The 14998-nt window shown below is 26.9% G+C and overlaps 2 protein-coding genes across 6 annotated transcripts in view; one reads left to right on the plus strand and one right to left on the minus strand.

The window, feature by feature from the left end:
* On the plus strand, window positions 1-7905 carry Golgin104 (coiled-coil domain-containing protein 186). 3 transcript variants are annotated; one of them, XM_083103622.1, is made up of 10 exons: window positions 2-378; window positions 795-1001; window positions 1083-2526; window positions 2898-3168; window positions 3565-3968; window positions 4274-4809; window positions 4895-5157; window positions 5510-5533; window positions 5661-5810; window positions 6459-7905. In XM_083103622.1, exons 1-10 carry the CDS (start codon window positions 279-281, stop codon window positions 6519-6521), a joined length of 3462 nt encoding a protein of 1153 aa, XP_082959748.1. In that variant the 5' UTR covers window positions 2-278; the 3' UTR covers window positions 6522-7905. The 3 variants fall into 3 exon arrangements, with proteins under 3 accessions (XP_082959746.1, XP_082959748.1, XP_082959747.1); XM_083103620.1 differs by having other exon boundaries at window positions 1-378; window positions 795-2526; XM_083103621.1 differs by lacking the exon at window positions 5510-5533 and having other exon boundaries at window positions 3-378; window positions 795-2526; window positions 6459-7903.
* Window positions 7357-14998, minus strand: part of Adar (adenosine deaminase acting on RNA) — a 10839-nt gene continuing 3197 nt past the window's right edge. For all 3 annotated transcript variants that reach the window (XM_083103626.1, XM_083103628.1, XM_083103627.1), the window contains exons 3-8: window positions 14057-14117; window positions 13055-13879; window positions 12563-12948; window positions 12165-12459; window positions 11865-12055; window positions 7357-11734 (exon numbers count right to left, since the gene is read on the minus strand). In XM_083103626.1, the coding sequence (XP_082959752.1) occupies window positions 11636-11734; window positions 11865-12055; window positions 12165-12459; window positions 12563-12948; window positions 13055-13879; window positions 14057-14117 (1857 nt within the window). In that variant the 3' untranslated portion in view covers window positions 7357-11635. The remainder of the gene's footprint in view (window positions 11735-11864; window positions 12056-12164; window positions 12460-12562; window positions 12949-13054; window positions 13880-14056; window positions 14118-14998) is intronic.

Consider the following 14998-nt stretch of genomic DNA (forward strand, 5'->3'; position numbering starts at 1 on the left):
TGCATATATACATCGTTGACATATATACGTATTCTGGAAATACTGACTGTAGATTGTAGTTTTCAATCATTGACAGCTGCGCGCAAATATAATTTATAATCAATCCTTTATTTTATAGATCACTTTTTTTCAATTTTAGAAAACTTTAAATGTCGCAGCTTGTTTCTTATTATATCAGAAATGAATAAATGTCTTCGGTACTGTTGATTTACATTTTCAATTGTGCGAAATAATGAAATAAAATCAGTTTTATACACTGATTAGCTATTTCCATTAAGATGAGTGAAAAATCAGAGTTTCTCGATGACGAAACGAATTTTATGGAAAAATGTGATGGTGCTAATTTTATTCCACAGCAAGACGTTCGATTAATCGAAGGTATAAATTCAGTTTAGAAATATGTAATATATTTATCTCACAGTATATTAGATTGTTGTATACGTTATACAGTTATATTAAACCCATGCACACATGTATTTATTTTAGTTAGAATATATATTAACATTATAATGGGAAAAAATATTTTTATACATAATATATATATATATATATATATAATTATATGTATACATATATATATATATATTTTTTTTTCAATATACATGTGTATAAAATTAATGCTTTTCTACTCTCTTTGATGTTATTTTTAATTTAAAAGAAAATTAGTTCTATATTTTTTAAGTAATTCTGAGATGCTGCAATAATATACTTAATATGTACAACTTATTAATATCAAAACTTGTACTTAAATTTAAGAGACATTGATTAAAATAATTATTTTTGTATGCAACTAGGAATGACGATACAGAATGTTTTGCAAAATAATCATTGTAGAAGTAATATATTCAGAAGTAAAAGCGATTCAGCATTATCAAGAAAAAATGATGGAAGACTGGATTATCAGATGACAGATAACATTAATTTATTGACTAGATTTAATGTTGACAAGTCTATTACCAACATTCCTAATACAAAACTTCAAACATGTCACTTATCTAAAAGTGAGAGCTGCCTTTCAAATAACAATGAATCTCTTCTTTGTGACTCATTTTCCAATAATACGAGTGTTTCTTTATCCATAGTACCAGTATCATCTTTAGATTCATTTCTAGTCAGAAATAAAGTTCATAAATCTGAAAATGATATATGTGCATATAAAAATATAACATGCACAGATGAAGAAGAAACACTATTTAATCAATTGAATGAAGTAAAAAATCTTTCACCTACTTTGCAATGTTCCATGAATGAAGAAGTTATTAATGTGTATGAAAATAATTTAGTAAAAGACAAACATGATAAAAATTATTTTAAAGAACAGACTGTTGCTGCAGAAACTAGTGTACTTAAAACAAAACAATCTTGTAAAGAAATAATAGATTTACAATCACAGATAAATAATAAAATTTTAAATGAGAAAAATCCAGATGAGAAAGAAGATCTGTGTAAGGAAAATGGGTCAAATTCAAATTTAATGCTAAATGCCCATGTGCAAAATAGTTTGACATCTCGACCAACATTAGTTGATGACAGTAAACTTGTTAAAATGTCTCTCCTGACAAATCCAATAACAATAATGCAATCAAATGTTCAACTTTTAAATAAAAGTCGTAATTTTTTCAATTTTATCACGGAAAAATCGACAAATATTATGGAGAAAGCTCTACTACCACAACATTTGGCAATGAAATACAATCACATATCAAAATCTTTTGAAACCAATACTATGATGGGATTTTATACTAATAATGAACCTTTTTTAAAAGATGTGATTGGAAAGACTGGATTGGACACAGATTTAACAACAAATGCGAGTAATAGTCATATGACAAATTGTACAGTAATACCAGATCATGACACAAACAAGGATAAGTTAGATAGTATAACAAATAGTGAAATTGATGAAAATCTATCTACATGTATAAAAGAGAATAATTTATCCGATAATTTGGAGAATGCAGAACAATTACATAATAATTTTAAAAATAAAGTATTAAATGAGGAAGAATATATTTTCCAAAAAAATGATGTAGATAGATTAGATTACAATATCAATGAACAAGCATTAGGAGATGTATTGTCAGAAATAAATGAAAATAAAAATAATTTTCTGCACAAAGAAAAATTGCATAACAATATGCATGAGAAAGATTCAGCTAATCCTACTACTTTGGCAGAGTCAAATATTTTAAAATTAGGCTCATTAGAACGTCCATTACATCTTACATTATTAGAGGATTATACTAGTTTAAAACTCAAGAATGCAAAATTGCTAGAAAGAATTGAATATTTAGAAAAATCAAATCGATTGGACAAATCATTATGTGAAACACAAACAAATGCAGATACATTTATCTTACAAATAGAGAACTTGGAAAAAACTATTAATAAATTAACAGCTGATTTGAATACATCACTGGATATGCAAGAAGCTTTGAAGAAAGAATGTATGTCAATTAATAAGGAGAAGGAAGATATGGTTATGAGATATGCAACTAGCGAGAAACAGGTGATTGATTCACAGAGGTATGTATGAGAAAAACTGTAATTTGGTATTTATATTATTTTTTAGACAATTGCAAAATGAAATTTTATGAAATTTCAAGTATGAAGATATTTAAATCAATTAGAAGCAGTATACATATACACCTACATATAAAAAGAATAAATCCAATAAATTAAAAATGGGAAATATTTTCCAAGTATTTTTCATATTTTTGAACAATACTTTATCAGTTATATATATATAATGATTTTGAGAAAATCGGATTCATCATAAATGCGACTAATGATTAGTGACTAGTCGACTAATTTCCATAATAAACCGATATTTATACATTAAATAGTTAAGTTCATACAATTGCTTTGTAAAATTTAATTCGTAATGTATATAACAGAGCGAAAGATTGCGCGGAACGCAAAGTTAAAGAACTTTTAAAAGATCAAGAATTATTGCAAAACAAGTTACGCCAAACGCAAGGTGAACGCACAAGAATATGTAACATTATGGATGGAAAATGTCGTGAGATCACTGATCTTCAAAAGGAAATAGAAAGATTAAAAGAAGATACTAAAATGAAGGAAACCAAACTAAAGTGGACGCAAAACAAACTTATAACTGAAATGGACTTACAGAAGGATACTCAACAGAAACTAGATAAAGCTTTGGTAAACATACATTGCAGTTTTTCACAGCTTAAGTTGTAAGAAAAAGTAGCTTAAAAATTATGTTTCAAATTATGGGAGAGTAATAATTGAATCTCATTTTAATCATAAATATTAAATATTAAACTATTACTTGCATTATTCCTATTGTATTAAATTAGTAATAATTGTGCTTTGATAAGCAGAAAACTCACATATACAAGAAAATATTTTTAATTTGAAAAATTTATTAAATCGACTTTACATAATGGTAAATCTCTGAAAAAAATTTTTCAAACATCACTACAACTTTTTAATTATTTCGTAAAATTGATTGCAAATATGACATATTTATCAATAATATGATATAATATTTATTATATATAATATATTCTAATATATTATTTAAACATATTGCAGATGAGAATAAATGATATGAAAGAAGAATGCGAACAGATACGCCGGGAAACTCAAGAATCATTTCGGAAATTTCAGCAATCCGAAGAAAATAAAGCTGTGACATTGGATCAACAATTAAAAGAACATCAAGCGCGTCTAATTTTAGAAAGACATGTTACGGAAGATAAAGAAACATTAAGGCTTCAATTACAAAAGGAATTAGAAATATTAAAATCTAAACAACAAAATTTAATAGAAGAAAATAATAGACTCAGTCTAAAAGTTCAAGAATCTGAGAAGGCTCGACTACACAATGAAAATAATTTAAGTAACTTAAAAATTGTTGCAAATCAGCGTCAGGAGCAAATCACTGAATTATTAAATAAAGTTTCTCAATTAGAAGCATTAAAACTCCAGTTGCAACAGTAAGTATGCTATGAGAATATAATATCATATAATATGTAAGATGTCATTACTGTAAATATATTATAATACATATAAAAAATATAAATATAACTTTGCATACCATGTAAAAAATATGGCAAAAATTATTATTTTTATAGACCATAATTTTATTCAATCATCATTTAAAAAATCTTTTCTTTGATGAATTTACTTAAATCTTATAACTTTTTTTAAAAATTTACATTACATGAAATCCTAATATTATTAAATGATATTTTAATTACAAACTATTTATTTAATATTCGTAAATTTATTTAATATACAGTAAAGAAGAATGTCTAGCATCGGCTGAAACTCAAATACTACAATTACGATCGGCTAATGAAGAATTGCAATTTGACATGCAAGCATGTCGTCAAAAAGAAGCGGATATGTTAGATTTTACACAAAAACTCACAGACAAAAATGTACGTCTTCAATCCGAGTTTATTGCCATTCAAACAAAAGTGAGTGATCTCGAATCCGAACACGGTCCGCTACACGACTGTATTAATGAATTGACTAATAAAATCAAAGTTTTGGAAGAAGATTTGATGCAAGAACGAAAGAAACGAAGAGAGGAGTGCGAGATTTTGGCTAAGCATGTCGCTGAACAAACTCAACGAGCTCAAAATTTTGCTCAGAAATTGGAGGATAGTCAAGGTGAAAATGCAGTATTGAAAAGGAAACATCAAATTTCCATAAAGGAGATGACGCGAGAATTACAACAATGTCGTAGAAAATTGGAGATGTTTGAAGCTGGATCTCCCAGTAATTCATTGGATATTACATCCAGAACAGGATCTAATACTTCTTTAACAGGTTTGATAAATTCATATTATTTCTTATTAACGAATAAATTGAAGCTATATTGAATTTTGACATCAAAAGCTTTGATTATTTTCAGGCGATACATTAAACGGTGCCTTATCAGATAACAATGCTAATAGTGATCACATTTATTCTATCGAAGCTAATAAACAAGTACTAATGGACCGCATTATAAAACTGCAAAAGATAAATGTAAAAAGAGCTGAAAAATTAGACTTTTTAGAAGAACATACACAAACATTGGTGGAAGAGCTACAGAAAAAAACAAAAATAATACAAAATTATATCTTGCATCAAGATTTTGGAGCTTTGGCATGTAATGAAAGAGATAAATATAAGGTAAAAAGCAACACCTTTTTTAATTAATTAAATTTTATACATAACCACAAATATAAAATAAATTTTACAGTTATCGATATATTACAAAAATAATTAAAAATATATATATATATATATATATATATATATGTTTTATTCAACTTATTTAATAATACATCTATATAAATATATAGTTTAAAACATTTAATTTTTATTTTTCTTAAATGAGATTATCCTATGAAAATACCATTATAAAAAAATAGATATAATTAATTTTCTCAATATCAATGTTGAGTAGAAATTCAACAACTGTTTATTAGATATCGTTATTTACATATTGATAATAATAGAGTCTTTATTTTTTACATCCAAGCGTATCAAAAGCAGAAGAGATATAGTAAGTGTGAGAAAATGAATTCTTTAGTAAATTAAAAAGTTTCAGAGATCAAACGATTATATGTAATATATATACGTATATGTAATATATGTAATATATACATATTTTATATTCTAATTTTGTGCAGGCCGAATTAGCACGACATGGAGGTATCATGGCATCCGTTTACAATCATCGAGTTTCAGATGAGAATATGACCCTAGAACTGTCTTTAGAAATAAATCAAAAATTACAAGCAGTTCTTGAAGATGCATTATTAAAAAATATTACTCTAAAAGTAAGTACATTAAATAAAATCATATAAATGAAAATATTATACATATAATAATAATGCATAGTAAACTGATCACTTTTGAAATATTTTATTATGCATCCTGACAAATATAAAAATATGATAACTATAAAGAATAAGTTTAAAAAATCACTTTGATTTTATTATAATTATGAAAGAAATTTAATACTTTTATACATACCAACGATATTCAAAAGTACCTCTTAGATACTTTTAAAATCTTATGTATAATTTTTCTTGTATTAGGCTAATATAACATTTGTCGTACGACAAATTTTTTAAGCACATTGATTGGCTGCAGGATAGAAAGTTTCTAAAGATTCAAAAAATTATTATCCCGCAGCCAATCAATGTGCTTAAAAAATTTGTCGTACGACAAATGTAATATCGGCCTTACACTATATTTCAAATTGATTAAAAAATCTATATATATACATACATATATATATACATACATATATATATATATATATATATATATATATATATATATTTTTTCTGCTCCCCAAAAAGTAATCGTTCTGTCATAGAATAGCATAATAATATTTATTATTTGAAACGAAATACATATAACATAGTTAATTTATCAATGTTTGTTATTTTTTTATATTACTATTTAATATTACATTACAGGACAATATTGATACATTAGGTAAAGAGATAGCAAAATTAACAATGCAGCATCAACAAAAATAATAATATTGACAATTTATAATAGTTGTTACATGTATATAGATACTTACATACACAAGTATCATATGTTATATATACAAGTATCATATGTAATATATCATATGTTATATTGACGTGAGGAAAAAGGAAGTAATATTTATTGTTGTTTCAAATTAATCAAATTTTCCTTGATCTATCATTATATAATTCAATAACATTTGTAAATATTTCTTTATTTAAAAATGTATATTTCTCACTTAGATTTAATATATTCAGAATATATTATATTATATATTTACAAAGTAGAAATAAAAAGCATCATTAAAGCAAATTAATTTATATTATATGTCTTATGCATGGATATAATTTATTTAGCTAAAAAAGAAAAAGTTCTTATGTAAAAATATAGAGATACATTTTATCACATAAAACTTAATGTTTTCAAAGTGTAGTGTTTCTACTGACATTAAAGAAATTAATATTTCTGCTTTTATTTAAATTTGTGGAATTTTTAACGACGTTATTAAATTCGACGTTGTTTAATAATATATATACATACATACATGTATACAAGGTGTCCGGAAAATCGCCCACAGTACGGGAAATAATTCGAGACCCAAAAAGAAGAAAAAAAAGCTATATAAATATAGGTCCAGAAATAAGTCGTTTCCGAGTTATAGCCACTTTTATGTTAAAAAAATCGTAATTTATAGTCTGCTTGGCATCCCTCTTTTCCAAATTTTTTTTTAATTTAAGTGTATATTCATAATACAAGAATCTATTAGCAAATAAAATAATAATAAATTATTATTGAGGAAGAAAGGTGTTACTATCTATTAAAATGTTACAAAATAACATATTTGATATCTGGTAAATAAAGATTTATTTTGCAAGTTCAACTAGATTGTTTTAATTTTTTTTAGAGTACTTATATCTAGAGGCACTAATCTCAAGCTTAAAATCTAGCTGACTACAAATTCGCTCGACAGTTAATACTTGATTTAAATGCTCAGGGGATCTGATCATAATACATACTTGAGCGTAAACAGATGAAAGATTGTAATCGAAGTAAAATTGACTAAAACTATGATTAATATCGCTAAATTTACTTTGAGTTTTTTTTATACAATTTGGATTTTTTTAATGAGCTATATATTATTACTATGATGTGTTTTATATCGTATCATATTGCATTATATCGCGTTATCATACCCTACAATGCGATAATAAAATGCAATAATATATGTTAGCTGTATGTAAAATACTCGCAAACTTGTATTATATGATGGAAGAAGAGATGAAGGAAACTAGATATAATTTCCCCTATAAGATTATTATTATTATTATTATTATTATTAAATGAGAGATTACCACTAATAAAACTGGACTTGTTCTTTGTATTGCATATTTTTAACAATAAAATATCATCTATATACTTTTCGGTAGAGCAGTATTTCAATATCTACAATCATCTATATCTAATCATATTAGCTAAAATTTTATTTTTCAAATAATCGCGATAAAGTCATTAAAGAGAGAATACTCTATAAATATTTTAATACTGATAATACTAATACCGCAATAAATATAATAAGAACACTGGGTTTAATACATTTGCTTATGTGTTTAAAGTCGATTGTGCTATACATATAATAAAATAATTGCTATAGAAATAAATTATTGCCTGTTTAAAATTTTATACGATTTTTATAGTATAGAATATTGCAGTTATACTCTATAATTGTATTTATATATATATATGAAATGTGTGTTCTTAAATTTTAAATCATGTTTAATTTTACAAAATGCATTTTTTCTGTGCAAATAATAACTTGCAAATTGAAATTGAAATAAATTTTAAAAAAAGATATTTCTATTTTATAATATCTTATAATTATGATATTTTTCATATATCTTCTTATTCTCCTTCTTTTTTCTTTTCTAAACAAGCGTTATATATATTAGATACATAAATATATTAAACAATTTCTCTTCCTTTTTTACTTTATGTGCACTCTTTCTGAGAAAGCAAGATTATTATCACTAATTTCAAACAGGCATATAATCTTCGAAAAACTCCAATTCATTTTCTGGAAAGCCTTCGTAATTATTTCTGTACATTATTTTATTTGTGAGATTGACAATATTTTATTATTTTATTAGGGTTTTATGATCGATTAATGATATATTCTATTAATAATTGAAAACTGAACTATGAAAACGTGATAAATAAGCTGTTATAATAAAATCGAATATTATGATTAATGTCTTTTTGCGCTTGAATAAAGCATAAGGAAAAGAGAATGAAAAAATAATTGTTCCTGGAATACATTGCAAATACATTTTCAACTAAATAATAATAAATAATAAATTAAGATAAATAAACATTTTACAAAATATACCACAATATTTTACAAAGTAAATCACATAAGTATTTTATAAATTTTATACGATAATTTTGAATTTTTAATAAATAAATAGAATGCGAGACTATTATAAATTTTGTGAAATTCCAACGATCGACTTATCCATTTACAGTGAGCAATAAATATTATACAATTATATGAATTATACATGGATGGTAAGAAAAGACATCGTATTATTTATGAAGGAAAAATATTTCAACATCATGTTATAGTAAATTCTATCGTTTCTATTTTTTTTTTGGTTTTTCATATATATGTTATACAAGTAATACTCTTATATATGGAAATTGTGTGAAAAAATGATTTGTAAATGTAATATTGCTAAATGTAGCATTAAAACACTCCTTCTATAGATAGTACGATAACTTTTTCGATTACCAACTTACTACATTCGGGCGATATAGTGCAGATATACATTCATTTTCGCTGCCGCCATGTATTGAAACCTCTATGTTGCCCTTTTTTATTTTGACTAAATACATTTATTAGAAAATAGAAAAATAAAGTAAAATTCGTTGGTGCGGTTAGCATAGATGCAATACTGACATCACGTATTAACTCCAACATATATATGAGCCAAATTATTCATTATTATTATTTACGCAATCTGTCGGATACGCACACCAAAAGAAAAATAATTTGAATGTATCTTATGTTATATAAAAAGAAAATAATCTACTTTGTACTCGCATGTGTGATATTGTACATAATTTAATTTAATTTAAACAGAAAAAATTTTCAAATATAAATATAATTAAATTACTAAATTAATTAAAGAAACATAAAACGTACAGTATAAAAAAGTGTTTGTGTGTTTATCGTAAAATTAATTGCATATATAACTTATAATTAAAATCTCTTTTTTTTTTAGGATTTTATCCAAGAGAATAGGGGATATAATTATCCAAGAAAATCATACTTAATTTTTTTCTAATAATAATCTATGTACAATAATTCTAAAGAAAAAAAAATATTTGGTGTTCTTGCTCTATATTAAATTAAATCAAATAAGTTCTTTATGCAAAACTGGACCAGCACCGGGCAGTGTGTCATTACGGCAGAATTGCATTAATCATAATACTGGCACAGTGAGGCAATGACCTTAGGATTTTCTAAATATACTATTAATACTTAATAATCTGAAAAACTATGTAATCATATATGTCGCGTAATTATTATCATGTTTTTTTCATATACCATCCACTTTCACATATTTGCTCAATTCTTATATATTTATTTATATGCATTGAAAGTAATAACCAACTCTATTATATTAAACTGGCTGCGGACAGTTGCAGACAGTTGGTATAATTCTAATTTATATCTCACGTGCGATTCGTTCTTAATTCGCTGTCAAAGAGATTTCTTATATGCAATATCTTTAAACCGCAATATTTTTTTATGCTACAAGAAACACATATATTGAAAATTAACAATTGGATATACTTCTGAATGTAATATTAATTTATTCTAAGCGAGAGTAAAATGCTTACATTGCTATTATAACAGAAAATTGAAATTATTATTCAAATTGATGATGAAAAATTCTGTCCCGCCTCTTTCGCCTAAACTTACGACGAAGTTGGTATCTTTTATGATTAAGATCCATTTTTCAGATCTGAATCCAATCACAGCCATTGAGGATGCAAGATGTATCGCAACTGAATTCGTTGCTATAATATCTAATGTCCTACAAAAAGATCCCAGATAGCATTCTCTAATTTGTGAATAACAAAGTTTTAAATTTCATATACTTTTAAACAGAAATATGCAAGACTTTGATTGTGAGAAGCTAGTTTTCATACACACTTATGCAAAGATATGTTTACTGTGTATAATACACGATGTTCATGGTACGCGTATGTATAAGTGCGCATTATTAAATGCATCAATTGATCAAATTATATATAATAATATATTGAAAGGAATTATTCGTAAAATTTGCATATCTCTGACATAGAATGTTATCTGGGTATATCATAGGTACAATGCGTTTATATATAAGACACTATAATGTTGCTTTTTTCTTAAACTATATTTTAATACAAAACTATTCACGAAATTGTTTTTTTCAGAATTAGTCGCCTATAGTACGAAAATGAACAAAAATATCTATTTAATGACTAAAAAATAGATTAAACTGTTCTAAAAATATCTAGAAAATGACAAAATTATTCTGACTAAGAAAAGATTGAATGTAAATTTTTTTTTATTAAATAATTTAATTACTTGCAAATAGCGCATCAAAATTTTGAAAAATTTATGATATTAATGATGAGAAGCAATAACACGCTGACATGCACGCGGACACACATTCATACACATTACAAACTATATTAATACTAAGAAATTTTATACAGATATGTGTAATGAATGAATTAATTTTTATCAACTATTATTATTGATACGTCAAAATAATATAAGCTTCTGTGATGCATTTTTCTACTACACTTTCTGACTACACTTTAAAGAACAAAACTGTAATTATAAATATTTTTCGTAATATACTTTGAACACGATAAATATATTGAGATCATAAGGCGCAAGATTAAGAATACATGCGCGAAATCCTACGATTTATGCTTTACTGATACCAAATTCTGCCATATTATGACACGCCGAACGAGCTATCTATTTTGCACTAGGAACTACATATTCCATAACTTGATTTTTTGCATTATTTCTCCTGATATTATTACTATTGTGATTTAGTCAGATATCGACCTCAAACATGTCTTGCTCAATCGGTTTTTTCACCCAACTTCCCAGCTGCGCTCTCACGAAAGCATCCTTCAATTGACGCTTGGCAAGCTATTTGAGGAAAAAAAGAAAAAAAAGAAAAGGAAAAGAACAGTCGAAATATCACGTGTACCATGCATTGACATACATCTTATACATGTATTGTTATTATATTATATATATAAAAGATGTAATGACTTACCGAATAATCTTGTACTGAAGATTTTGCATCGAGATAATGACGACAACGATTCTCATCAACATCATCTATGGTTGGAAGTTTACTTAAGAGACTAAAGAATCTTCTAAAGAATGCTTGTTTAGATATTCTAGATGGTTTTCCCAATTCATCTTTACCAGTAGTACAATTTATGACTTCGGCTTCGCTCTGTCCTAAAGTGTATAATAAAAAAAAAGAAAAAAAGAAAAAAAAACGGAAAAAAGTTGTTTAATCTTATACACTTTAACTTGGAAAAATCCAAAATATATATTTGATACGAACCGATCGTCCAATTGACACTATAATTAGGTGCTTTTCCAGGTTGTCTGACTTCAGAAGATGTGATTAGACTCATTAACGGTTTATTGAGTCTGTATGGCGGTGGTAAGCCTTGAATAGTGTTTTCAATACGACCGCAGACTGCTCTGTACATGTGACTTGGGTTCAAAAGACTGCCGAGAACAATGCTGTGGAAGTAAATTGGCTCGATGAAGTGGCTTAGAAGTGCACCTTGCACACCAAGTACGTTCCACCGAGCTATTTTGTCCGAACACGACATCGTCAGCAGTCTTTGACCCTAAAAAATTTAATTAAAAATATGGTTAATGTAGTCGAGATACTTTTTATAAAAATTTTTATAAAATTATATGACATTTAGTTTTCACACAAGTAATACATACCATTAATACGCCATCCCAAGTTTGAATACCCTCGTTACTCTTTACAGGAATGGTTCCTTCACCAGATTCTATCTTGGTACGTAATTGACCTCTAGCCCGTCTGTTGGGATGTTTATCTATAGATTCATTTTCTTCATGAGGCGAGAAGATTCTCGCGTCACCACAGGGTGCGGTATTTATATATAAATGAAATTGGATGCCTTGTTTTAATTTGAATCCTTTTTTAATTGGCTCGAGAATAGATTCTGTACTTTTATTCTCGGTGTGTAATTCTAATTGTTTATACAGATATTCACAGAGACATCGCCGTGCTACCACTTCCGCGTGACAATCATTCACAGCACCACCACTAACGCTCAAATGCTCGCCCGAAACGCATTTCGTACCTTTGCCAAGAAAAATATTTTAGTAGATATTTGAAAAGAAAAAGATATATACATATAATTATTATTATTAAATTTTGTTTAAATCTGAAACAAGCTTATGCTTTACCAGTAGTGACGCATATCAGTTCCGCATCTGATCCTTTGGTTTGTACAATACCGGCTAAAACTTTACGTCGTGCGTGTTGCGGCTTGCTCTGAATAAGTTCGCTGAATTTCTGATTAACCATCTTGCCAATTCTATCGGCCAGCATTTGCGGTAAAGTCATTTGTTCTTGCCAATGCGCGGAATTGGAAAAATTCGGCAAAATGCGAACAGGTAGCGGTATACAAAATGAAGAACTGTGGACATTTCGCAATTTCGCTAAAGCGGCTTTACTCGCCGCAGCTTTTGCCAATTTCTTACTTGGGCCTGTTCCTTCAAACGTTTCTCCATCAATAGTTACCGATATCGTGAACTTTGCGTAACTTTCTCCGTTATCGGATATGCAGTTATATATAACTCCCGGATACAATTCGTTGATCAACGCTACTGGACCTTTATCTAAAAACTTATTCGTATTCTTTGGCTCCTGTGTTTTAAATGCATTGACAAGATGGTTATCACGTTCTGTCACATCACTCGTGAAATCCGGCTCGAGAGGCACAACAGGCTGGCAAGTATTAATAGCTTGATGAACCTCGGGTGTATTTCTAAATTGAATAATATTCCGTAAAGCGAGTTCAGCAGCTGCATGTTTTGCCATCTTTTTAGTACGTCCTTTCCCTTCGTACGTCTGTCCATCGATCTGTACCGCAATTGTAAATATTGGAGCATGTGTAGGTCCGGTCTGCCCTACCACTTTGTACGTAGCTCCAGTTTTTAGCTCATTTAACGCGCATACTGCATTTTTCGGTTGTGGATTTTTATGACGCTTTTTAGCGCTGCTAACATCTAATCACAAAATTAAACAAAATTTATAATTACAATGTTGTAAAAATAAATATTATTGAATACATATATAAATCAAATTGGGTTCTTTTTCAAGTAAGTTATACAATACACATTATGAGATATCATATATCAAATATATTAATTTTGTGAGTGTGTGTGTGTGTGTGCATTACTGACCTTCTAAATCTACTTCTGATGTTCTCTTGAGTATAGATTTTGGTGAATTTCCTTGCCCCATCTGCAATACAATTTTATATAAATACCAATTATAATTACATGCTTTATTCCATATAACCAAATTAAATAATCCTTTACTTTGTTGATTTTGTATTATTTATTTTATACTAGTATAAAAAATCAGAGATGCGAATTAGCAAAACTTGTAACAAATTTCTAATATTTTAATTCTGCAAAAATATGCTTATTTATTCATAAAGTAGATTTATCATTGTTAAAAAAATTAAAGAGAAAATTCTTGTGATAATTAATAGATTGTTTTTCGCGCAAATTGATAAATTAATCCTGATAACTTATAAAATTATTCTGTAAAGTAGTAGTCTAGATTCTATGCTATTAATTTTAATCTTTAATCAATATCAAGGAATATTGGCATATCATTCCTATAGTATACTTTAAATGTTATGTCATATAAATAATATAATATTTTAATGTGTCCATAATTCTTTCTTGTTATAATTCATAATCATTGATTTTCAGCTAGATGGGTTTTTTTTATTTTGCTCTACATTAATATAATATATAATAAAGATTAAATAGAAGAGAGAGAATTTTTAAAGACAACTATTACACATATATATTATAGAAAAAGAATAAAAGTATAGAACACACCAAGTTAAATCAACAAATGACACAAAGATATATATCATATATTTTCATTCCTACATGTATACAATCCTTTATCTTGAATCTTAATAGATTTGATTAGGATTAGATTTATATATAGATCCTCTCAGAAGTTCAGAACCGTTAAAATAATTTCTCAAGCTTGAATTTTATTAAAATTATATGCTTGATGTACATTTAAAGATAATTGTTAAGTATTATTCCGCTAAGAGATTCATATTTTATTCAAGTTTTAAAATTGTAATATATATATAT

This window comes from Camponotus vicinus, unplaced genomic scaffold (genome assembly GCF_025532165.1).
Source record: "Camponotus vicinus isolate PSW18456_S1 unplaced genomic scaffold, iyCamVici1.0 SCAF_6, whole genome shotgun sequence".
Taxonomy (NCBI): Eukaryota; Metazoa; Arthropoda; class Insecta; order Hymenoptera; family Formicidae; genus Camponotus; species Camponotus vicinus.

Bases quoted from the DNA above. Each gene is read 5' to 3' on its own strand.
- Golgin104 (XM_083103620.1), top strand. From the start codon at position 279: ATGAGTGAAAAATCAGAGTTTCTCGATGACGAAACGAATTTTATGGAA. The intron at 3,969-4,273 runs GTAAGTATGCTA...TTTAATATACAG, and splicing joins TTAAAACTCCAGTTGCAACA to TAAAGAAGAATGTCTAGCAT. The intron at 5,158-5,509 runs GTAAAAAGCAAC...TTTACATCCAAG, and splicing joins ATGAAAGAGATAAATATAAG to CGTATCAAAAGCAGAAGAGA.